The sequence below is a fragment of the Priapulus caudatus genome, unplaced genomic scaffold, assembly GCF_000485595.1.
Source record: "Priapulus caudatus unplaced genomic scaffold, Priapulus_caudatus-5.0.1 Scaffold35, whole genome shotgun sequence".
Classification (NCBI taxonomy): Eukaryota; Metazoa; Priapulida; class Priapulimorpha; order Priapulimorphida; family Priapulidae; genus Priapulus; species Priapulus caudatus.
This window is the reverse complement of record NW_014577096.1, coordinates 575,071-602,167: the sequence shown is the minus strand read 5'-3', so window position 1 is coordinate 602,167 and position 27,097 is coordinate 575,071. Positions and strand designations below refer to the sequence as shown.

Here is a 27,097-nt window from a genome sequence, read left to right as displayed (position 1 = left end):
ATTATTCCACTGTTAAAGTGAGAAAAATAAATTTGGAGTTTTTGGTCATTATTGAAATATTTTAATTCTATGTTAAGCAACAAATCTTTCAAATCATCATGTATTTTTCTAAAATTACAGTGAAAACACACTTTTTTGTGCTAAATCACAATGCTCAGAATGCACCAGAGCCGACCATTTGCCTTGTAGATTTCAAAATTTTTACGGGGGAGGGCATGCCCCAGACCCCCCTAGGGGTGGCTTGGCCTCCCCTGGGCTCGCCCTATCACCAAAGCCGCGGCACTATTTTATTGCTTCCGACGCCTTTGCACTATGCTTCCTGTAACAACTATGCTTCCTGTAACCACTATGCTTCCTGTAACAACTATGTTTCCTGTAAAAACTATGCTTCCTGTAACAACTATGCTTCCTGTAACCAATATGCTTCCTGTAATAACTATGCTTCCTGTAATAACTCAGGGGCGTGTACAGGGGGGTGTCCAGGGGTCGGACCCCCCCCCCCCCTGCTCGCACAGAAAACGCATCTAAGGGGGTCTAATTTAAAAAAAATTCTGGAGGAGACCCCACTTTGCGTGCTCGCAAGTTTGGGTTACGGTTAGACCCCCCCTGATACAAATCCTGTACACGCCCCTGTAACTATGCTTCCTGTAACCACTATGCTTCCTGTAACAGTGTAACCACTCTGCTTCCTGTAACCACTAGTCTATGCATGCGTCAGAATATTGAGAAGAAACGGCTATCAGCGCGCGCCACGCTAATGCATCTACAGTGGGTTCAAAGGGCCATTACTGAGCTGAATAAAATATGAGGTATCATTGCAGTGAACATGAGAGCACATCCGCCTTCATTAGGCCCGGTGTCAAGTGTCAGCCGTGTGCGGTGAGCCAGCATGTCGTGTATGTCAGCAGATAGTTTCGTTAAAGATGTCTTCCCACGCACATTTTTTGTAACAAACCACTGTAAAAGCGTAAGTAAATAATTCACTACACTTTAACTGAACGTTAGCTTTGAAAATAAAACTGTAAAAATATGTATCCAGCCTATATTTGCTAAACGAAAATACAACTCGAAAATCACTTTTCGCCACGGTTCTGTATAATGGCGGTTCTGTCTAAATGCTCATTTAGTGATGACGACGTAATACATCACAACATCGCCGCAGAGCAGCAAAAGTAAACGCTGTTCAAAACATTCGAGCTGACACTTTCACTTTGTAGCCTAAAAGCATTGAATGAACGTATTCCCGAGCAATATTCTTTTTTACCTATCACACATATATATGCAAGTACAAACGTGCAATGTTAAAATAATTCATTTTTGCCACTTGAAATTTCATGGGAAAACACCTTTAAAATGTGAGTTATCATTTCGCGTTTCGCAGCGCGCGCTCTCATCCGCAAACTGCAACAGCAGCCGACAAAAAACGACGAACGCGAAAGCGCGCAGCATACCCTGTAAACATCGATTCGTGTGTGAAATATGACTCTGCGTGCTGCCAACGAAGGCAACAAATTTCCATATTTTCAGCAATTATTTTAAGCAGACGAGTTTTTTGTTCGCACAATCGCCAATTAAGTTCAAGCAAAAAACATTGTTTAAAAAAATAGTGCTAATTTATGTAACAGAAACGCTGAGAAGTCAAGTTTATTGACGTGATAAAACAGTGAATGAGTAAGTTCATTATAAATTATATAAAATTTCATACAAACACAAGTTACATTTTTTACATGACGATTAACGAAACTGATAATGCACGTTTTTATATACGATTACAAGATACAGCAACAGGAAGGAATGTAGTTTTAAGCCAATATGAATTAGTCAGTCAGCATTAGGTCAGTAAATGACCCTCATCCTACTCATTAGAGCATGGGAGCTTGCTAACAAATAACAGATGCATGCTCCGTGCGCCAGCCATAGAAATAAGTAACAAACAATATTCTGCATTCATAAAATTAAGTGTTGATTAACAGCTACAAAATCTGCCAGCAACAAATCTTCCACACTTACTTAGACGAAAACATATACAGCAGAGCTACACACGTATTCGTATACACCCAGTCTAACAACAACATAAACAGCAGTAAATGACAATTATGTACAAATTAATGACCTATACTACTTTCAGTGCATAAACGCTTAGCATGCCTTGATATTTGTAACTGTGGTCACAACCTTGTTTTTATGATTTTGCATTTATTTTTAGCATAGAACCTAAGCAAAAATTACTCACAAGTACCGAAGACAGCCTTAATAATTATGAGATTTTTAAAGGTAGATGTGCACCATAAGAATTTACTGCTGCTGGCTATTTTATGTACGTGCAGACAAATTAATATTGTTCAGTCTGATCGGTCCTGCCACCTGGTGACAAAATGTAGGATTACCTGTATTTGCTGAGTAATGTCTCAATTTCATTGTGAGCAACTTCATCCTGAAAAGTACAAACTCAACATGCTTACATGTAACCATTGCTCAGTTATATACAAACAGGATATATTCCTGTATTTTAATTATTCATAATAACTTGCACATTTGTTCACAGATTCAATAGTAAGTTTTGCCTACTAGTGTTACTATCCATAATTATAGTGGTTCTAATAATTTTCACACTTCTAAAGCAGATATACCAATCACTGAAGTTTTGCGCAATGGCAATACTTACATCGGTATCATTAATTGGCATGTTGAAGGCTTTTTCCAACCAATCTGCTGCATTTTTGTAGTCATATTCTGCTGCATAGCACTGTATAAACAAGCACCACATCAGTACACAATAATCACAATACAGGGTTGTTTTGCTCTACATGAGGCATTTTGAATAAAAGTTTCAATCACAAGAAATTTCTATTATTACATTTAGCATAATAAATAAAGGATGAGTTGCATTTAAAATGGCTTTACAGACTATCACGACCAATAGTGCATTTTGTGTGTGTGTGTGTGTGTGTGTGTGTGTGTGTGTGTGGGGGGGGTGTGTGTGTGCATTGATGACCGAAATTCTGAGCTGACCTTAGCAATGTAGAGAAGGTTCTCTTTCCAGGATTCTGGTTGGATCTCCTCTGCCTGTGACACAGTAGACACAAAGAATATCAGACAGAGACATATAGAGATTTTTTCTGAATATAATTTATTACTATTACATTTAACTGATATTCATGATTAATTCTTCAATTAATATGTGATGTGATGTGTGTGACTCGAGATTGCTGTTAAGACGTTTGTTACCGATGGCTTCCACAATAAATGCCAAATTTATCTGAAGATTATAACAAAACATAATATATTGGTGTGTTAAACGAATGCTCCTTATATTAACCTTTAATGGTTACCTATAAATATGATCTTAAACATTAGGGAACAACATTAGATACCTTGAGGAAATAGTTTCTGGCCTCTGCCACCGAGGATTCAATTGGTGCACCCAACAAAGTGTTAGCAACTTTCTTTTCAAACCATGTCAGCATGGCCACCTGTATATAATGTGGAGAAGAACCTGAGTGGTGAAATATACTAAATTGAACATGAAAACTACTGAACAAAATATATACTGATATAAATGAACTGGGACGCATGACAGTGCAACACTTGGGAAATCACAGTCATTACACTAAAATAGTTTACAATCAGTGGTTCTTAACCTTTTTTGATTCATGGAACCCTTTGAGAATCTGGTGCAAGCTAGAGACCCCTCCCCAGAAAATGCACATAAGCACATAAACACAAACTTTTGCATGCGCCTGGTTCACAGACCCCCTGAAGCCCATCCACGGACACCAAAGCGGTCTATGGCCCACAGGTTAAGAACACCTGCTACTTACATAGTTCCTACAAACATTTAGTTGAACTAATTCTTCTGCTCTATACAGTCATATTTAGTTTAAGGCTATTATTTATAACTACAATACCATAGATAGATAGATAGATAATAGTAGGTTTCAGGGGAGAGATAGTGAATATAGAAATAAGTTTTGGATATAAAAATCAGTTAACCCTAACCCTAACCCTAACCCTATCTTTAATTCTAAAATAAAACAAAATTAGCCAAAAAAAATAAATTAAAAAATAAATAAAAGACAAAATTAGCCAATCAGCGGATCACTATCTCACCCCTGTGCAAAATTCGATAGATAATAGGTTTATTGCATAAATAGTGTTAACAGCGTTACAATTAAAATAAATTTTGCAAACAAGATATCATCGGGCAGTATAAAACTGAAATTGATGATATTTACAATAATATATGTCCCATGGATATGGACATAGATATCACTTAAAATGTTGGTTCATAAAATTATATCACTACAACCAAAACCCATCTTTAGAATATATACTAAATTTAAAATGGGCCTAATGCAGCAGCCTTATTATATAGAAATTCATTCCCAAACAATCAGACATAAATACAAAATGCTAATAAACTGCAGTAAAATTACCGAATAGCACCAACGTCCTAGGAGATGAAGGACTAAAGAATCCTTTGGCTGCAATTTGAGTGCTATCTCACAGTGCTCCTAGAAAGAAATTGTATACTGTTATCATGCGAGTATTTCAAATTCTACTACTTTCATTGCGATCCTAAATGAGTGTCAATGACACTATAGCTCACCTTGGGTGTGATAGAAAAGGGAGATGATATTTAAAATTTGCCGAGTGTTTCATTTATGACAGACCAAAATGTGATCAAATGTCCTTATTCCCTGTTTTATACGAATATAAATTTCACTGTTTTGTTTCAGGGTTAGTTTTGATGTGAAAATAAATGTTTCAGATCTGAAAGTCTGAAATCTGGGCGAGAGATGGCGTTACGCCTAAATGATCGCCATTTCGGTTTTCGATTATCGCGCAAATAAAATATTCCAGTCAAATTACTGTAGCGAAGAATCTAAAACACAATATTACACGTAGGTATAATTAGGTAGGTAGGTAGGTAGGTAGGTAAATTTAACAAAATCGAATGAATCTAGATGGCCATAAATTTCTATTTTTGCCAAAAAGTGGCGTGGCTCGAAAGTAGGTCGACTAGCGTGCTCCAAAATAGGACGTTCAAATCTCTCCCATAGGAGTAACAACTGTATGCAATTTGAAACATGTGGGTCAAACGGTTCTTGAGTTATTGTTGACCGTAGGCAGATACTTAAATGCATAGTGAAATTGACAAAAATCTACCTAATTTGCATAATTAAAAAAAAAATCAAAACCCCTGTGATATGTTTTGGGGCCAGTCCTTATTCATTCACATACCAAAAATTAGCAAAATCCGTTGAACCTGAACTGACTTATGGCCATTTCCATTTTTGCCAAAAAGTGGGCGTGGCTCGAAAGTAGGTCAACTGGCGTGCTCCAAAATAGGACGTTCACATCTCTTTCATAGGAGTAGCAACTGTATGCAATTTGAAACATGTGAGTCAAATGGTTCTCAAGTCATCGTTGACCGTAGCCAAATGTTGACGGACAGACGGACGGACGGACGGACGGACGGACGGACGGACGTATGACAGACGACACCCCATGGCAATAGCTCATCTTGACAATGTCAAGGTGAGCTAAAAATGCTACACAGAAACTGCTGGGATGTCACATGCCATTATGTGAGTGGAAAAACAGGTTGCATGTTGCTGTTTTCTTACCATTGACATCAAATCACAGAGGCTGGGCCGCTGGTAGTTAGGATGACTGATAGCATACAGTGAAATAAAGGATCAATACAGTGTAGCAAACACCATAAAGGCTCATGATAAGAAAGCCGATTTTAAATAAAGTCAACAGGTTATATCTGTACCTTGAACTGATAGCCATTTTTGATCTTTTGCTGAGTCCCAACATAATCACTTAAACTTCCTAAAGTCACTGCGCACCTAAAAATAATAGCAACCTGAGCAAATTTGCAATATGTATATGATTAACTGATAACTTAAACTGTTACACTTTTCTGGAATTCCACAATTCACAAAATTTAACTAATACACAAAATTTAACAATGTGTTTGTTTAAAAATTATAATGAGCCTTAACGTAAGTTCATTGAGTAAATTAATAGCATTTTAATTGGAAAATAAAATTTCTAATTAAAAATTAAAAAATTAAAAATTAGAATTTTAATTGATATATAATATCAGGAGTAGATAATAGGGAGGAGTGTGACATCAATAAACAAGGGAAATTGGTCATTTACTAGCCTTATAATACCTACGATTTACTACGGTAAAACTGCATCAACTTGAGCTCAAATCGGACACAGTACATTCGCCAATCATCGTGCGAAATCGTTTCCTCGTAGACACCCGCAATCCGGAGATACAGCCTAAAACGTACGACACGATTCTCCATTCTTTGGCCATCAATCCAGCCCATTGCGCGCCTATAATTCAGACAAAAGGCAGCAACACTGCCGCGCAGTCGCTGTGTTGCTCTCTCGGATAGCTGAATGTGGCGTTGTGGCTCGCGGGGAGATTGGAGATCGACGCAACACTCGACGACTAATCATGCGGTTGGCGTGCGTGCGTGAAGGCATCCAGCTATGTACAAAGGTGGCCTGTGTAGCTGTGTACCGGGTCAAAGGTTATCTCGCCGAGTGTTGATGCCTAATCTCCCAGCGAGCCACATGCCTCGCTCAGTTAGCAATAGCGCATTAGGTATAGGCGCGCAATGGGCTGGATTGATGGCCAAAGAATGGAGAATCGTGTCGTACGTTTTTAGGCTGTATCTCCGGATTGCGGATGTCTACGAGGAAACAATTTCGCACGATGATTGGCGAATGTACTGTGTCCGATTTGAGCTCAAGTTGGATGAGTTCGCGTAGTAAATCGTAGGTATTATAGGCTAGTAAATGACGAATTTCCCTTGTTTATTGATGTCACACTCCTCCTATTATCTACTCCTGATAAATATATATATATATATATATATATATATATATGAATGCTTACCATTTATGTACATCAGCTGAATTACTCCTAAGTTCTAATGCAGCACAAGCATACTCGTTTGCTAGTAAATGCATGAAAAAATGGACAGTCAATTAAATGTCACGATCAATATGGATGAGACACAGCAAGTATAGATAAATTGAAGTGTAAACACATAAGCTCATTATCCAGCTGGACTACCAGTGTAACATATTTTATTTAAAAAAGGTCACTGAAGCCATAGAAACAGTAAGTACACACAAATCGGTGACATGCTAATAAGCTGTATAATATCCTAACTTTTAGGAATTGTATATATATAATATTATATATTATATTATATATAATATATATGCCAATTGTACAGAGAGCAAATTTGACCTTCACTAATATGTTTGTCAATGTTATTTTTTAAGAATTCAATACAAGCCTATATACCATTTTCAGATTGGAATAATTACTTTACCTTATTCGAATAACAACCTTAAAAACACTTATAATGTATGTGTGCCAGAAATCCATCCAATGAAAAAAAAAATATATATATAATTAAATTATTTTCACTTTGATGTTTAAACTCACCTTTATATGCCAACTGCTTTTTCTGTTCCTGATCAGACCTCTCACCTACGATTTGAGCATATAAGTGTGTAGCTTTTGCCAAACGCCAGAGAAATTCGTGATCTTTGGAATACTAGAAAAAGTACAGTATTATCTAATAACTATATATATATATATATATATATATATAATATATATATATAATATATATATATATATATATATATATATATATATATATATATATATTATATATACACATAACAGAGATGGATACAGAGAGAGAAGAGACAGAGAGACAAAGAGAGAGATGGAGATTGAGACGGTAGATGCGTGCGTGAGTGGGTACATGTGTGAGTGCCTATGTACATAAAAGAACCACTTGTCTGTTAATACATGCAGCATGATATCATAAAGCCTAGTACAGGGTTTCTTACAAATAAGAGGCACAGTGGCGCACTGCCATTGTCAAATTTAACATCACCATTGTGAAAATGAGCCAAAGACATTCAAATTTTTAACATTTTGCAGGGGGAGACCCGCCAGTTCCCTCTCTCTCTCTCTCCCCCCCGCGTCCGCTTGCAGCGTCCGCATGCGTGCCTATGGCACGCCTTTGAATCCATCATGCGCGTTTTCCCCCAAACTGGCCATTACCTCATTTGTCTAATTTTCCTTCAGTAGAAACCCTGTAGTAGAACATGCAATCACACAGACTGAGCACTCAATAGTGAAATTTTCGTGTTTTTTTAAACATCAAACCTAGCTATAAGATTAAAGCTAAATTATTGCTTAGCTAATCAGAATACATCAACACAAGATGCCACTGACATAAAATGCTATTTAACACTTCACAACATCTTCAACTTAAAGCATGGGCTTTGAAGAGAAACCACACACCATACCCATAAGACCTATATTAAAGGCTCACAATGTGCATCCAAACGCTAATTTCTACAGTACTAGACTAGCAAATACTTCGTGGCATGAATAATCACACTACCTATGACAAAATAAACCTAGCTCCTCCAATTTCACTGGCGCTTGTCTTATAAAAGGTATTTTGAAAATACCTCCAATGTTGTTGAAATTCTCCGATGTGTTGACAGTTCCCCAATCTCAACGCAACCGTGCAGCCGGTGGCGCGTAAAGCGGTATCGGGCGCAGCAAAGATAGAAACATGTTGACGTCACCAACCAAGTCGATGTTATGTTGTTTTGAAACAAGTTAGCGTTGGCGCCTGATTACCTGATTTCGCACCTCTTTCTTGTTGGGAACGCGCAGTCAAATGGGAGGAACTAGAGTTTATTTTGTCATAAGGTAGTGTGATTATGCATGCCACAAAGTAGTTGCTAGTCTAGTACTGGAGAAATTTCAGCGTTTGGATGCGCATTGTGAGGCTTTAATAACTCATTTTATGCCAAAAACACCACAGACAAATGCTTAGCTCGCATATCTGACAGTCATTTTAAAAGTTGCATGCGAAAGTAACAGTAAAGGGCAGGCTAGCTGAATTCTAAAATGGGTATGTGTACCTGCGACTTTACTTCGTAGAGAATGTGATATGCTTTGATCTTCTGCTCTGCATTTCCATCCATCAGCTGATCGACGCTGACAAATAGCTGAACAGCGGCACTCTCAACGAGTCCGTTCGCAGACCCGTCGACGACATCCGACTCAGAGCGCCAGGTGCCAACCAGCTCCCTGCAATACACACTCTGCGTGAATAACCCGTGAATGTCACTGCTCAACGATAGTGACTGTTTCACCACACACGATTTGACAGGTGACACGATAGAAACATCCCACCGGCTGGCTATTGAATACTGATGCACATTTTAATAAATAATCCAAAAATAAATATATATATATACACATGTGCGTGTGTGTGTGTCTGTGCTTGCATGCTTGCGTGCCTAACATAACAGTAGGCAATTGATACTGAACGTCTCATACTGCATGCCAGCTTTAGCCATTGTGCATACCACATAGGACAGCTAGCCTTTGCATAACCATATGACACCTTGTTACGTTGTTTGAGATGGGAATAAAATAATGTACAGGGGAGCTGAGAAGTAAACAAGACAAGCCAGGAAACTAAGATTTTGTTACGTGAGGAACCACGAGGTTGTGATAAACAACTCTACATGGACAACATGCACGTGCTTTATATATATCACTCATCATCTCCTGCCACGAATATATTTACACAATTATCACCTGATTTCCTCGATAACAAACGTTACTCAAGACTGGAGAACAGATTTATTAATTTGAACAAAACTCCGCGTTGTGTAACATCATGAGTAACTAATACTAAGGGAGTAATACTCATGCATGGGAACTGGGAATAAATTTTTTCGAGCAATCTGCTAAACACAGCGATGCATTACCCTCTTGGAGGCTGGGGCCCCCAAGCTTGGGCTCCAAAAGCTGCATGGGTCTAAACGCTTAGTTAACAATAACAATTAATTATTGGTCAATTTTTGAGCCACATTTGGTGGCATATCCAAGCAGCTCTCAATTTCCAAAGCCACCCCAGTTTGTGGTTAGAAAATGTTGTCCAGAAAGACATGATACAAGATTGCGTGGCACAGCTTTGCTGTTGATCCTAAGCGCTGCGCGCGGATGAGACGCGCAGTTCCGCGGGATATGCGCACGCGACCGCGGGGATGTTCAAGTATGAAGCGCTGTCCGCAGTGGAGACGTGCGCCTAATTCGAGGGCCAGCGCACGTCTCCACAGCGGTCAACGGATGGTCTGTAGTTTTAGAAGATGACAATGATTATATATGGACGATATTCTAGGAATTGGAGATTATAATCCATACGTTCATTAATCCTATAACACTAACAGTAACAAAAATCGATCAGTCATACTCCAGATTAGCTGAATCAAAAAGATTAGAATTTAATATGAACAAAACAAATACAATGGTTATAAAATTCACCAACAAAGAAAGGATAGAAAAGGAGATATTAATAGGCAACCAAGTAATCAAAAAATGCACCAAATATTCATACCTAGGGGATTTAATTAATGATATAGGAGGTTATAACGATCTGATAAGAGTTCGAACTGAATGAAAGTGTCAATGACACTGTAGCTCACCACAAAAAAGGACACAAATGAGTGAGTAAGAAGAAGTCAGTTTTAATTGAGCAACCATCGACGTACATTATAGAAACGATTGCCATCTGTATATCGCAATAATAATTTATAAACCAAAATGAATCACAATTTGTGACCGTAGATGGCGCTATACCCGCTTTGTAGCGATGGCGTTTGAAATAAATAGGTTATGCCGCGTTCCGACATGTTTTGTAAAACTTTACTCTAATATAGACGTTTTATCGGCAGGGTGGAGAGGAAATACCAATTTTGCATTAAAGATATTGTCAATGAAATCTTGTAAAACGAACCAGACGAGTGTGACACCACAGATTGTTTGTGTCTATATAATATGCTATATAATTGCCAAACCCTACCTAATTTGCATAATTTTTTTTTAAATATCAAAACCCCTAGCCCTTATTCATTCACTTACCAAAAATGAGCAAAATCCGTTGAACCTGAACTGACTAATGGAAATTCCCATTTTTTCCAAAAAATTGGCGTGGCTCGAAAGTACGTCGACTGGCGTGCTCCAAAATAGGACGTTTAATATGGGAGCATAGCAGTAACAACTCTGCCCAATTTCAAACATGTGGGCCAAACGGTTCCTGAGTTATCGTTGACCGTAGCGAAATGTTGACGAACGGACGGACGGACAGACGGACGGACGGACGTACGACGGACGACGACCCATGGCAATAGCTCAGCTTGACGATGTCAACGTGAGCTAAAAATGTAGGTTCATGATGAGGGAAATATTATCATGGGCACAGGCTTTCATTTTTAAGGGGCGCGATCGCGCTCGCGCTCCACCGCGCACCATAAATTGTGCAATGGTGCGCGCATCACCGCGCCTCATAAAAGTGGTTGAAATCGCGCACCAAAAGTATGTCTATTACGTTGACATAGCGCTTCATAGAGTTCTCAATGTAGGGGGGTACAAAAAGGTTAGCAACACACAACAATTTGTGGTGTGTAAGTGACTGAACGTATGGCAGAGGTACAGGTCTGGTTACTACCCTCTGGTTTATATATATATATAAATACAACTAAACAACAGCATCTAAATACAGGTACCTATACGGTAGCCACAAGTTACCTGCTCGTTTTCTACTATACGTGGCGAGAAGTGGTTTTCTGCCGACGTGAAACAGTCGTAGGGCTGGAGGGGCTACATACGTGGCTACTACGTACAAGTAATTTGGCTAGTTTGTTGATGGATTGTGATGATATTTTGTGCTGAAATATCCAGGTACATGGATTAGAATCTCTAAGGATGGAAATCAGAATAAATAAAACAAGTTTATTTTTACATCCGATCAACTCTTTTATTAATCTGTGTGCTAGTGTTGGGTTGTTGGATGGAAATTAAGAATGTAATCCTGACGAAGCCATTGAATGAATGAAGGTGAAGATGAATGATAATCAGTAGATTGACATGACATCCCAATTTTCGTTTTGGATTTCACTCTAGACTGAGGATTGGTCATGATTCCATCATCACACCCCAAGAGGCATCCCTTTTAAAGGTGTGATTTTTAGTGGAGCTCTTCATCATGCCTCTTAAGGGTGTGATTTTTTAGTGGAGCTCCCCATCATGCCTCTTAAGGGTGTGATTATGGAGCGTGAAAAGTCCCCCTATGGTGTCCTAGGGGAGTCATTAGTAGTCCTCCTGTACTTTTCAAATCTGAAAGCCTGTGGGCAGAAGAGCAAAATTATGGAAATCATACTATAGAAGCAAGAGTGAAATTATACGAATGCACAGTTTTACCTTCCTTCCTACTGTCCTAAATAACAGTGAAACATGGACTTAATGGAAGAAGTAAAAATGTTGGAGGATTTTCAAAATGAGTGCCTGCGCAAAATAATAATCACGCAAAAAACGCAAAAAATGCATCGCATCGGCCCAAACTCCACGACAGATGGCGCTCTCGCTCATGGGCTCAATCTACGAGTATCCTGAGTGTACGAAGGTGCACTGCATGCAGTTTGGCATCGGCCTAGACTGGTACCCGGTCGACAGTTCCACACGCTACACTAACAGCGTCAGTGTAGCAAAGGATACTTGCCGGAGTGAAGGTGGCGAACGGGTACCAGTCTAGCATCGGCCGGGCATTTCATTATTTACGAAAAGTAAACACAGTCGGTATAGGAACTGGTCAAGTCGGTGACGCTCCATTCATGCCCATCAACGAAGAAGGCGGGGCTTATTCTGATTACGGAGATGCGAAAATGCAACAAAAGTATGTAGCGCAGTGCGCTAAACAGCGTGTTATTTTCGTTTTTGTGCCAAACTCTATCGTAGGAAACCGTTCTAGCCCAGCAGAATGCCCTAGTTCCTAGGGCATTCTAGGCCGGTTTCCTGAAATCGGCGATTTCGTACTGTGATGGGTACCCACCTATAAAAATTTATAAGGGAGGTGCGGCGTAGGCTGTGATTGGAGGACACAAACTGTCAATCCTCGGCTCGCCTCGGCATCATGGCCGCATCACGTCAAGAAATACTTTAGGCAATTTGATCAATATTTTAGAATTACATATTTCAATGGTTTAGATGTACCAAGTACTTTAGCACATTGATCAGTATATTATAGAGGAAACCCCTTTATACAGGCTTTCACATTGTAGCCTGCCAATAAGCCACTAAGTACTGCCAATGCATAATTGCACTACCTTGGGTTCTACCACCAGTTGGCAGAGATTAGATCAGTAAAGTCTAACTATTAGTATTACTATTACTGCAACATCTCTTGCACATGCACACTGAGATATGGATGAGTGTGCTTGATTTAAATTATACTGCCAATAACTTGCTGATTATACCCAGAATCATGAGTTAAACTATGATTAAGAAGCACCGCAATGGAGCACAGCCATGTTTTGCTCAATAAGCGAGGTCCAAGATAATAACACCCACATGGATATATGGGCTCCTTTAAAGTTATGGTAAATAAACACTATTTATATTTACTATGAATGTTTTCATGTTTATGTACTCTAGATCTCATAATAATTCTGTGTAAACGTTGTTCAAATACTTCTCAACAACGAACAATCTCACTCCATGCATGCCACTGTGCACAAACTCACAAAAGATAGACCAGGTGGGAAAGCATGAGCTTCAAACTCTTAATCATCTCACTTCATTTCAAACTATTACAGCACAACTACACAACCAAGCATACCCATCTCGGTACCTGTTTGCATTCCGCTTTTCATGAAAATTACTCCAGCTTGTATTTGGGTACAACTTTATTTAACCAGAGAAACCTCAAACAATTTTTTGAAAAAGCTCTCCCTGGCAACATAACATAGAGTTATTAGAAATTAGCAAATCAGTAATGATGGTGCACTATGTTGTGGGTTAATTGTGTCCTGCTTCTGAGCTCCATCACCACCACTTAGGACCAAGCCAAGACAGGTGCATTGAAAAACTTGCTGTGTGTAGGAAATTACTGGGAGTGTCAACAGGACTCTGTGGGATTTCCTTGGATAAGTTAGATTGTACTTTTAATTGATAAGCTGGTAATATTAACATGCAAAGAATGAATTACCAACACATACCAAGATAAACACAATTGGTCAAGTGTTTGTCCTGTGATAGTTTGAAACAAAATGAGCGTGCACAATTTTGGTTCACAAATTTTCCCTCTTAATCTATTTTGTATGAGTTTGTGTACATGGTATGCACACAGTGTGATTGTGTGTAGAAATTTGCGAAGTATTTGAATAGTGTTCAAGTGGAATTATTATACAATTTATAATTATAATACATATAAAGAGTAGAGGTTTGGTAGCAAATACAGGGTGCGAAATTAACGGGAGTCCGGAGTCAAATACGCCCTGATTTACTTTCGGACTCCCTGATTTAACATATGAAGAAATCCGTGTGACTCCCTGAAAAATCTGCCATACTAACTAGTTCGTTCCGGAGCACGGCCTCGCGGAATTACTCTATTTTTTCAGCTAATGTGCAAAGAAAATTGGGCAGACGTGCAACTGCATGAATCTTAAAAATAAGCACATATATGCGTTATTGTTAATATCTTTAATTTTGAACCTCAGACTGCGGACTCCCTCTTTTTGAGGGTAAGGAGTCCGTTGGACTCCCTTGTTCAAAAGTTAATTTCTATCACTGCAAATATAATGGATGTTTCCGGATCTAGCCTTGAACCATGTTTCCTACTAATAAATTAAGAAATTGATTTTGTTTTCAAGCTGGGGTTAACCAGTATGGTTTGATTATTCCTAGATGTAACTAACCCTAGCCTTAGTGGGACCTCTAGTCGAATTTCAACCTCTGCAATAACAGACGCTCAGGGTTCTCCCCAGGATGAAATTGAAACAGGGGGGAGGGGGGGAAGGGAGGGGAAACTAGGGGGGTCCGGGGGGCGTGTTTTTTTACCGTACCACTAATTAATGCATAAAATCGCCACCACACCATAGACGGTATTTGGGGTTCTTGTATATATAAGATAGCCGAGTCGGTGTACAGTTAGTGTTGGGTTCGGTACAGGTTGACTGTTTGTACTTGTGTGTGGTCTGCAGTGCATGCGTGGTACGGTGAAAATACACGAGTCGGGTGTCCTGGTCGAATGGGAATTCTTGACGATCGATTCCCGCACTGTCAAACTTTTATTGGGGTGGAATTTAATCGGGGCGGAGGTAATTTAAACAGGGCGCAACGATTGAAACAGGGGGGGGGGGTTCCCAAACGGGGCGCGCGCGTTTGCGCAACGTAGGGAGAACCCTGACGCTAAATTGTGAGTTTATTCAAATCCAATACTGGCAATAGGCAATACCTACGCACCCATCGATAGCTTCAAAAAAATCTTCCTCATCTTCACTACTGACAATTGCTGCCGAGTGAGACGGTAAATAACCAGAATGTGTTCTGGCTCGTGGAAAAATACCACTGCTTTGGCGACTTGGTCCTTGGATTACAGTGCGTAGTTCTTTAAGCTCACGCTTCACATCGTCCAGGGACGACGTGAGTGCCCGAAAATCATTGGCACTGCCACTTACGCTACCCGTAACTCCTATTGACAACGGCACGTTTGTGAATCTTTGATAAATAATCACACTACTTGCGCCGATTGCAATACCTGTAGCAGCTGCTACAATTGCAACTGTAGTTTCTTTTTGCATTTCGTAAACATAAACATGCAATAAATCATTTAACAGAAGACGCAAAATATAAATAATTGGTAATTCGTACTTTGAACTCTGCTTTCATTGACAACGTTCAACGCCATCTGTGTAATTATTCTACAACTATATCCATCTTTTGCATACCATAGAAATATATAGAGATTAGAGACACAAGTATATTATTTCTATGGTATTAACGTAACCTATACCAGTTTTAACCCAGATAAAATAAGCAATATGAAACCATAACATTTTAACTATTTGATTTTGTCAGTTTTGCGTATGCAACTTTAAATATGCCATTGTATGTATTGTCATCGTATTTTTCGCAGCGCTTCTTTTTTGTGTGTACATCGGTGAATGGTGGATCTTTACAAATATTAAAGTGAGCTGTTAAGAAAGACATTTTTCATACCACACCGGTAGCGAGTATGTTTTCTCTAATCTAATTGTATAAAATCAACCATTAAATATTTCCTTCGGCAATCCCTGCGCGGGGAGGGGAGGTTCAGGTGAAACGGCCGGGCGCTGAAAAATTCTTCCGCCGGTAGTCATCCCCATGATAGAGATCCTAAATCCGAGATCCTTTATAAATTAATAGGATCTCTATGGTCATCTCACAACAATACGTGATGCTAATTAACGGAGAAATTACGATAAAGTATTTTGTAGTTGAGGGTCAAATCTATACAGGTAAAATGTACGTGTAGGTTAAATTTTCAGATTACTTTTTGAATTAGGAAAAAAAATCTTTGAATAAGCAGAAACAGTGGCGGATCTAGAGGGAGTGGGGTTGCACCCCCCCCCACCCTCCGTTCAGCCACTCACTGATGTTATGATTGATACTAGTAAAATGAGGCCAAAAATAAAAAGGTCAGCCTGCAGGCTGACAGAAACTGGGGATTTTCCCTGTGCCCACACAGCTGCCTGAACTGTCAGGTCCTCAACACTAGCCGCGTTCACACGTAGCAAGAAATCTGGTATTATCTTACACAACGAAGCCAAATACGAGCCCAAGAAAAGCGTATCTAAACAGATCCGGCTCATTCATGTAAATACGCAGCTTCCGCAGACCCCGAATAATTTGCCGTGCTAGAAAATACCGATTTCGCTTGGACGGCAGCGCATTTCTCGTGTGAACGCTAAACTACCGGATTCTGGAGCCGCGTAGTTAAACTGTCCCGCCTCGACAATTCCATGTAACGCGATGAACGTCGCAGCCGCGGACCCTCTACGTATGTATCCGGCAGTGGCGCATCTGCATGCGTATTCGCATTGGTCTCTTGATCATAGCCTCGTTCACACGAGACCTCGAATTTCTGAAATACCGATTTCGAAATACCGAATCTGAGACAATACGCGGGCCGAGCGTTCACACGCCGAATTCGGCAGCTCCAAGACCATACGGTAGACTGCAGCTCGAGCTGCGCTGTAACAATCACAAACAATGCGAAATCAACCAACAATGCGCACCAAACTCCGATAAAATACCGTACGACGGCGCGCTCAACAGTTCCAACTTCGCATTCACACGGCACTGTCGAGCGGCGGACGCAGCATAACATACCGGCTTCAAAATCGAGACACACGGCGATTTCTCCATACGCGCGCCAGCTGTCGATCGAATAAATACGGTGCACGGGTACCCGCGCGGTGTGGCCGTCTCACGCTGCTAGCTCACGAATCCCATACCCCGGCGATCGCTCGCCATCAGCATATTGAATAATAAACGCGACGGGTTCCATCGCTTGCGTACGCGCATCGCTTGCATGCAACTTCCACCAGCGGCCCACCAATGATCATCGGTCGAACGCGATGTTTTAGCAGGCCAATCAAGTCAGCAACGAAACAGGAAACCGTTGGAGTGTGCACCGTGAACAGGGTAACACCTGTACGCGCAACTCGTACGGCGTTCTAAAATCGTGAGCGAACATATACGCTGCCAGGCAGCGTACAGAATCGCTAGTGTGTCCTAGGCTTAAGGTAGGGGCACACGAGCGATTTTTATCGCCCGATCGCCGCGAATTTTAAAATCGCTCGAAAAATTCGCCCGTGTGCCCGTTCACGTCGACGCCGATTTTAATCGCCCCGCACGAATCGCCCGTATCCAAAATGTTAGATATTTTCGGGCGATTATTTACGCCGGCGATTATTTACGCTGGCAAATTCGCTCGTGTGCCCGTGTCCGGCGTATTTTGTCGCTTGATCGATTTTTCTAAACCAATCGGACGTGTTGTTGATATCATGTGATGTTAAAATCGGGCGATTAAATTCGCTACGTGTGCCCCTTCATGATCGGGCGATTAAATTCGCTGGCGATTTTATTCGCCGCGATCGGGCGATAAAATACGCTCGTGTGCCCCTAGCATTAGCGTTCACACGAGGAAATGCGCGGTCCAAGAAATCCGGTATTTCTCAAACACGGCAAATTATTCGGGGTCTGGGAAGCCTCGTATTTACATGAAATACCGGATCTGTTTAGATACCTTATTTCTTGGGCCTCGTATTTTGCCTCGTGTGAACGCTAAATACCGGATTTCTTGCTACGTGTGAACGCGGCTTATTTAAAGCAGTTCGCAGCTCGCAAATACCGTATTTCTGGAGCCGCGAATCAGCGTGTGAACGCTCGGCCGCGTATTTGTCTCAGATTCGGTATTTCGCAAATACCGTATTTCTGGAGCCGCGAATCAGCGTGTGAACGCTCGGCCGCGTATTTGTCTCAGATTCGGTATTTCGCAAATACCGTATTTCATAAATACGAGGTCTCGTGTGAACGAGGTTCGTATTTCATAAATACGAGGTCTCGTGTGAACGAGGCTACTGTCACCCCCGCCCGACTATCACATTGGGGATCACTAAATCCTACGCACACACATCTCCTTGAGTCACGCCCCGTCATGTGGTCGAGGTTGCCGAATAACTGTTTACGATTTCAAGTTCGTCGTATTTTCCCGGTCTAACGCGGGGGCATGCTACATAGGGCATATACATGTATATGTTCGCAATGGATTAAAGTTGGTGCGAAAGCAATTTTGTTGAAAATAACTCTGATATAATATGAAATAACTTAAATAACTCTAATCATGGGCGCAAATGACATGGGAACACGGGGGACACGCCCCCCCCCACTTTTCGAAGGGTGGGGGACACAATATCAAATGTCCCCCCATGTTTTTCAACATGTGTTTCTGCCTAATTATAAGCCCCTTCTATAATATTATTATTTTGTGCTTAGAAAATAAAAAATGAGAAAGTATATAAAAAATGAGTCCGATTGATAGCCTAAACTGAATATTGGAACCGCGACAGTATACGGCTGCTAGTATAGGTGCCCTAGGTTGGGGATATTGAAAGGATTTGCTAGTGTAACGGCGTCGGCCTCTTCTCTGCCCCGCCCTGCGCGCAGTTCGCTTGCCGAACTTTTCGGTGTCAGATGTTTCGCACCTCGAAAGGTGCGCGCAGCTTCGCAAGTAGAACCGCCGTCTCTAAAACGATCCTCTTCGGTAGTGTTCGCTGCGTAGGTAGTACCTCTTCACGCGAAAGATTTCTCTTCCGCGCGTGCGTTGTGTAAGACTAAGACTTATGAGAAGGTGTGAGGATTCGTACGGTTACAGCTAGGCGTACCCTTCCTCGTCGGTAAGATTGACGTGTAGACGTGAGGAGAAATGAAGGCGCAGGCAAAAGTGTGCTAAGAGTGAATGACGTTTATTGCAACACAACGAAAGAATGGGGAAGATACACGCTGAACGCACCGGTGGTCAAACGAGCAGCTTTCATAGAGCTTTCTGAGTCGTACTCATTCGTTTCGGCGCTGGTGTTAATTCCAGAAATACATCTCCCACACAATTTTTTACTCGCTAACTCCGAAATACAAATCAGTAGGCTCCTGGATAACTCCCTACACAAACCCTCTATTTCCTCGAGAACTCTAAGAAGTCTCTCCGTGTGTACTCTCTGAGAAGTTCCTAGAAGTCTCTCCTAGAATTAAGTCTCTAGAAGTACCTCGCTTCTGTTGAAGTCTGCCCTCGTTTCAGGCGCGCGGTGCCCTTTTATACCGAGCGGGAACTTGCGTCATGAGTCAGCCCTCAGTCAAATAGCTAAATATAACAAGGAGAGGATCGCGGATTGGCTGTATGCTTTTCGCCTCAAGGACGCCATCTATAGACCATAATCAGCTGAAACGGCTGTGCAGACCACAGCAATAGAATAGAAGCTTCTATTCTATTTCTGTGGTGCAGACCCGAACCCAGAGACAATAGAACACTAATCTGTTCTAGGCCAAATATGACCAAATATGGCAAAGATTTGGGCCAGATATGGCGGCGCTTCCTCTATTAGAGTACCGAAGTCTGACGTCACGGTGGCATGACATCGAACCCCCTATTTCTAAACAACCCACTGGCTCCATAGCATTAACTGCGTGAAAATGTTGTGCGCATAGATATCATATAACAACAGCCGTTGTTATATTATGATATCTATGGTTGTGCGTACGTAAAACACGAGTGTGTGCGCTGCAGACAGCGGTAAAGCATCGGTAGCAAGTCGATCTTACAATATTTAATTAATTAATTATTTAATTTAATTTTTTTTTAAATTATTATTATTAATATTTTCCCGTTGCTTTTCCCTTCCATTCTTTGGAAATCTATAAAAACTGCAATAATGACTCAGAATGATGGTTACAATCGGGTACAAAACACGACACCATTTTCACGCAGTTAATGTTACCAGAGCATATGATTGTTTAGAACCAGTGGGTTCGTTGTCATGCCACCGTGACGCCATCACTTCGGAGCTCTGTTACAGCTCACGCTAACGTGGCACAGACGTGATTTTTTTTCCTAGGTGAATCAAGAACATAGGGCTGTAATGAGCGCTGCTATTGGTTGAGCTTGTTTTGTCCGCTCAATGACGTCACGAATATCGTAATATACATAGCACATCCAAAATTATTACTTCGATATGATCGAAAGCCTAGCGCCGGGACGTCGAAGTCGTGAAAGCGTCGGAAAGTATCGAATCCCATCCGTTTTCTAATATTTTTTGTTGTTTGTCTGTATTTTTCCTATCTTTATCTGTTTAACAATTTTTTTTCGAATTTAGCCGGCCAAATATTTACATGCAATTTATTTACAACATTTTAATAACAACAATTATTTTTACAACAATTAAAAATTAATTTTTTTATATATTCCTTTAAAAATGGGTTTGGGTTAGAGTTAAGGAATTAGGGTTAGGCGGTTAGGGTAGGGTTAGGGTTAGGGTTAAGTCACAATCAGTGAAGATCACCATAAAACAGGAGTTTGAGGCACGTGATTTGGTATCACAATGGCAGCGCTGCGTTAGAGCCCTATGTTCTTGATTGACCTAGGAAAAAAATCACGCACACGGGCACTCTTAGCGCGTTCACACGTACCGTAAAACGCAGTTTTCGAACGCGTATTCTTACGCGGACTCCGTACGATACGCTATAGGCTGTGACCTTGAGTTAAACAGCGTTCACACGTAGTTTTGAATGTACGTATGTCGGCGTTATAGCTGGCGCATAGCGGCGAAAGGAAACGATAAGATTTACGCAAAATGCGCGTTATAGGTTCGCTGCTTTTTGCTATTACTCTCTTTCTCTTCTTTGTCCCATCTCTGTGTGTTGCGCGAGCCCTCTCTTCTCTCTCTCTCTCTCTCTCTCTCTCTCTCTCTCTCTCTCTCTCTCTCTCTCTCTCCCCCTATCTCTATGCGTCTCCCCCTCTCTCTCTGTCTCTCTCCCTCTATGTGTCTCCACCTCTCTCACTCCCCTCTCTCTAACTCTATGCGTCTCCTCTGTCTCTGTCTTTCTCTCTCTGTCTCTCTCTCTCTCTCTCTCTCTCTCGCTTCCTCTCTCCAGTTCTCTCTCTCGTCCACAAAGCGTGACGCGTATACGCGTATAGCTATACGAAGTACGTAGGAAACGCACTCATTTTGTCATGCAGGATAGTGATACGCGTTTCGAACTGAGTATATACGTGGTCGTTCAGACGAGGGAAATTTATCGCGAGTACGTACGAAACTCTGTTTCGTATGCGTACGAAACGTGGATTTTGCTTTGTGTGAACGCGCTATCTGTCACGTACGCCAACCTAATGCTAGCCGCACACTATACGATTTTTCATTGTGCACAGCACTAACGCCCCGCACACTATCCGACCCGATCCCGATCGATCGGGAGGCCACCGCACACTGTCCGACTCAAAGTTGACGCAAACCATGGCACTCTTGTGGCGTTCCAAGCGGATTTAGCGTGTACTAAGCGTCGGGAGTGTTTCCCGTGGTTCGAATGCCATTCCATTCGAATGCGGTTCCCATGGCGCAGCTCTGTGATTGGTCAATTTTCTTCAGCGCTCGTCGATCGGGTCGGATGTCCACGCACACTATCCGAGTCGCGTCGTAAGCCCTCGCACACTATCCGACCCGATCTGCTCCCGATTCAAAATTCGAATCGGGCCAAAATGACCTCCCGAGCCAATCTTAAGCCTCCCGAGCCAAACTAGAACATCTCGATCCAATCGTAAGCCTTCAAATCGTGCTCGGGTCGGATAGTGTGCGGCTCGCATAACACGTGATCAACCGTTCGATCGTTTACTGGCCGAGCCCCGTGATTGGCTGTTCCTGTTTACCAGCTGAACGGTCCATGCTGGATGTTATGTGATGTTAAGTTTACCTTAATAACGCCAAAATACGGTTCTTATCTATTCCGCAGAATCTTCTTACTATTACAATAAACTGCACAGAAGAACTCTCTATTATAACATCCTTTCCCGCCATATCTAGCTCTTTCCCTTCACCGCGTCCTTCCACTTCGACTACTGTTTCGCCCCTCCGCTTGCCCCGAACGAACTATTCGCTGAGCAGCGGTACTAACTAAATCAACACTTCGGCAAACTCTACCCCGAACACTATTTACACTCGCGAATCATTATAGCCGTAGCCCGAATGCTAGTCTCTGTACGCTACTTCGCGCCGCGTCTAAGTACTGCGCGCGACAGTCACCCTCTCGACTGTTCCGTACTACCTCGCGTGCTCGGTGCCTTGCGCACTCAATGCTTCGCGGCATTCGGTGGTTTCGGCGGTTTCGGTGTTCGGTACCGTTTTCCCCGAACGCTATCCCCGCGAATTTCGCTACCCGATTCTCTATTTCCCCGACTCTCGATTCACCCGCGCCGTCACACTAGTCTCGAGTTCCAGAATCTTGTCACTCCAGAGTCCATATCCGATCCTACAAGCATGCTCATGGATTTAACGTAGACTTGTAATATGTAAGGAGCTATATAGTACGCGCGCTCGCTAGCTCCCCAGTAGCTACTGATCATGTCTGTGGTAGATATGTACCAAAGATCGTAGAGTGCCGGAGGCACAAGATAAACCACTCATGCGAAATCACGTGCAATGACGTGTAGTACGCAATGGAGCGCCACGTCCGCCATTTTAGGAAGCAAAACCCGCTCCGAGTCTGTTTGATACATAGAAATAATATGGATAACCATGGTTAATATATATATGTATATTATAATATAATGTAATAGATAATATTTTTATGCCAATAGCTGTATCAAATCTCTCATTTGAAGTGTACAAAATCTACAAAGATTTCATAATCGGATGTTACTATGTAGTATGTACACAGTGCAGTGGTGTAGTGTCAGACAGTGTCAGTGGTACAGTGCACACGCACTTCATTGGACCGTCTCAAACAAATAATGGTAATTAAACACTAAATGTATCTACTATCAAAGTATTAATGTTTCTCTACTCCATTTCGCCTATTATTGTCGATAACTTGCTGTAAATGCCGTTTCAATGCTCATCTGCAACACACAAGTAGTGAAGTACACCGCACGTACGTACGCCCTGTGCACAAACAACAGTGACACTGCCACTGGTACTACATGTATCAACGAAGATTGCACAACTCTTTCACGATGGATTTCGACAAAAAAGAATGTTTTCTCACCTTTCCGTATTCTTGGGGAACCTGAAGAAAGACAGGTCGGGATTACACTGACGATTCGAGAAATTTACAGCAGAACAGTAAGCTGAGCTGACAGCACACAGCAGACAGTTGCACAGTAGCAGATACAGCAGCATCCGGGAACTTCGTGTGAACTTGCTTCCTAAAATGGCGGTTGTGGCGACCCATGACCTACTACGCTATGATTGGAGAGTGGTTTATCTTGTGTCTCCGGCACTCTACGATCTTTGATATGTACATTCGTATACATATTATCAGGAGCGTATAATGACAAATGTCATTATACAATGACATGTCATTATGTAATGACAATGACAATTGTCATTATACTCTCCTGATATTATATATACATAAAGTATATATTACGTACTATTATTTAGGTCGTACTGCAGGCCTGAAACGAGAAGATTAATCTCCCCTTTCTCCCTCAGCCAACTATATTACGTATTTGTGTTTAGGCTGTACTGTATGCCTGAAACGGTGCTCGCGCATGCGCAATATCCTCCCAAAAGAATAATATGTTGCAAAAATTATAAATTTAAAATGAAGAGGGGTTATTCTAGCATAGATTTTTATGGTAAAATTTTATCAGGAGACCTCACTTCAGAAATAAGAAGCAGACCTTTCACGTTAGGTTCCCGCTGCATATACCAGTCACTACATAAACATGCTTACGTTACTGTTTATCGCATGTGCAATATCTCACCAGAGTAGTTTTATTTTCTGATGAAAATGCATTTAGTATGGTCAGTGGGGATCTCAACATAGGTTTCTGTAATAAATTCCTATCAGTGGACCTGTATTTATAACAAGGAGCGCGCCCTATCCTGTAGGGTGCAAATCTGCTACTTCATCTTCGCCCGCCCTTCCCTTAGTCTCCATTGTCGCACGCTCACCCTCCTTCTCCTTCCACCGCCCCTCGGCTATTTTTCCTACCGCCTTCCTTCTGTCTCCCACCCCTCTCTTCCTCAGCAAGCTATAATACGCACTTTTATTTCGGCCGTATACTGCAAGCCTGAAACGGTGCTCGCGCATGCGCCAATATCTCCCGAAAAGAATAATATTTTGCAAACATTATGAATTTAAAATGAAGAGGGGTTATCCTAGCACAGATCTGTATGATAAAATTTTATCAGTAGATCTCAATTCAGAAATTGGAAGCAGATCTTGCATGTAAGGTCCCCGCTGCATATACCAGTCAGTATATGACCTGAATACGTTACTGTTTTAGCGCATGCGCAATATCTCACCATCGGAGTTAGACTTTGTGATTAAAATGCATTTACTATGGTCAGAGTGTATCTCAGCAGAGGTTTCTGTAATAAATTCTTATCAGTAGCCCTGTGCTTATAATTAGGAGAGCGCCCTAGCCTGTAGGGTGCAAAACTCCTACTTCATTCCCGCCCGCGCTTTTCATTGTCTCCATTGTCGCACGCTCAGTCTCCTTCTCCTTCCACCGCCCCTCGACTATCTTCCCTGCCACCTTCCTTCAGTCTCCTACCTCTCTCTCCTTCAGCCAACTATATTACGTACGTATTTGTCTTTAGGCTGTAGTGCATGCCTGAAGCGGTGCTCGCGCATGCGCAATATCTCCCGAGAAGAAGAATATTTTGCAAACATTACGAATTTAAAATGAAGAGGGGTTATCCTAGCACACATCTGTATGATAAAATTTTATCAGTAGACCTCACTTCAGAAAATGGAATCAGACCTTGTATGAAAGGTTCCCGCTGCATATACCAGTCAGTACATAACCTGGCTACTTTGCTGTTTTAGCGCCTGCGTAATATCTCACCAGCGGAGTTTTATTTTGTGATGAAAACGCATTTAGTATGGTCCGGCGATATCTCAACATAGGTTTCTGTAATAAATTCTTGTCAGTAGACGTGTGTTTGTAATTAAGAGAGCGCCCTAGCCTGTAGGGTGCAAAACTCCTACTTCAACCCCGCCCGCCCTTCCCTTTGTCTCCATTGTCGCGCGCTCAGCCTCCTTCTCCTTCCACCGCCCCTCGACTGTCTTCCCTGCCACCTTCCTTCAGTCTCCTACCTCTCTCTCGCTCAGCCAACTATATTACGTATTTGTCTTTAGGCTGTACTGCATGCCTGAAACGGTGCTCGCGCATGAGCAATATCTCCCGAGAATAATAATATTTTGCAACTTACATCATGAATTTAAAATGAAGAGGGGTCACCCTAGCATAGATGTATATGATAAGGTATGTTTATTATGATTTACTAGAAAATCTTTCGTCACATACCGATTTTGAACTGCAAATTTAACCCGCAGACTTAACCTGCAAACTTAACATGTACGTTAAATATGCAAATTTAATCTGCAACCCGCAACAAACGATTTGCTCTCTTTCCGTTCATTGATCGTCATAAAGCAATGCAGCGCAGATTTCTTACATTTTCGGTCGATATTGGTTGGAAAAGCATGATTCTACTCCGCACCAGCGTCATGATAGCATCGACTCGATGCTTGCCTATGACGTCGAAGGATGATGGGCCTTTTCAAGCATGTGATTTCTTCTCTTACCCGATGTAACGTGAACTCCGAGGCCATGAGAAGAACTTTTTTTTCCAGCACTCTATGGAAGCGCATAATATGCGAGAGGACTTATATGCGAAATGCTAATATGCGACTCGTATAACACGTCGACCACTCTTAGCATAATACGCCCAACGATGTGGTTATCTCCAGGTCATTAGACACGTTCAAGGGTGAACTGAGAGGGGTGCGTTCCCAGACATACATACAGGCTGTTTAATACTCTTTAGATAAGTAAACGAGTATACCAGCGATGCTGTGTTACAATATACACAGATAGGATAGTTCTGTAATAACCACACATAAAAATAGAATAAAACTTCTTGAACAATTACTGTTTAATATTTAATTTGAGCTGTGCTTGCAATTAAAACCTAATAATTTTGTGTATATAAGGTGAAATATCTCCCGCTTATTGTACAATAAATTTCATTATTTTAACTTAGTCTACCTAGCGTGGGTTCAAACTGTTTTAAAACAATTTTCTTAAATATAATTGATTGTCATGTACTCTATGAATAGAATTATTAAACAGTCAAATTCTCGCATCTTACTATAACGACACACCACATGCTGCAACTCATATATTTCACGGAAGTGAAGGTAAACGTACGACGTTCCTACGTGGGGAAATGCCTATATATATGAACTGAAACGGCCTTGCTTCATTCTGCTCACTGCGCACAGTAACATTTCCACGTAATTGTTCCAATCCTATGAATAACGCATATCCTACAATCCGTGTTCTTTTGATTGGTGTAAACAAACTATGCACATTCAATCACTCGTTTGGCGGCTGCTTTGAACACGTTT

At 41.4% G+C, this 27,097-nt stretch overlaps 1 protein-coding gene across 2 annotated transcripts; it reads right to left on the bottom strand.

Moving 5' to 3' along the window:
- Nucleotides 1–1,610: 1,610 nt before the first annotated feature.
- On the bottom strand, nucleotides 1,611–15,827 carry LOC106817903 (regulator of microtubule dynamics protein 1-like). Of its 2 annotated transcripts, none has more exons than XM_014822617.1 (10): nucleotides 15,389–15,827; nucleotides 9,001–9,169; nucleotides 7,490–7,601; nucleotides 6,929–6,989; nucleotides 5,783–5,858; nucleotides 4,437–4,514; nucleotides 3,375–3,473; nucleotides 3,013–3,066; nucleotides 2,666–2,746; nucleotides 1,611–2,434 (listed from the first exon to the last, which is right to left on the bottom strand). In XM_014822617.1, exons 1-10 carry the CDS (start codon nucleotides 15,724–15,726, stop codon nucleotides 2,384–2,386), a joined length of 1,119 nt encoding a protein of 372 aa, XP_014678103.1. In that variant the 5' UTR covers nucleotides 15,727–15,827; the 3' UTR covers nucleotides 1,611–2,383. The 2 variants fall into 2 exon arrangements, with proteins under 2 accessions (XP_014678103.1, XP_014678109.1); XM_014822623.1 differs by having other exon boundaries at nucleotides 15,797–15,813.
- Between the last annotated feature and the right edge of the window lie 11,270 nt (nucleotides 15,828–27,097).

What these genes read in the sequence shown, in the direction of transcription:
- LOC106817903 (XM_014822617.1), bottom strand. Translation starts at nt 15,726, where the DNA reads ATGCAAAAAGAAACTACAGTTGCAATTGTAGCAGCTGCTACAGGTATT. An exon ending in TTTTTTGAAGCTATCGATGG is followed by an intron (nt 9,170 to 15,388) that starts GTGCGTAGGTAT and finishes TGTGTATTGCAG; the next exon opens with GGAGCTGGTTGGCACCTGGC. An exon ending in TCTACGAAGTAAAGTCGCAG is followed by an intron (nt 7,602 to 9,000) that starts GTACACATACCC and finishes TACTTTTTCTAG; the next exon opens with TATTCCAAAGATCACGAATT.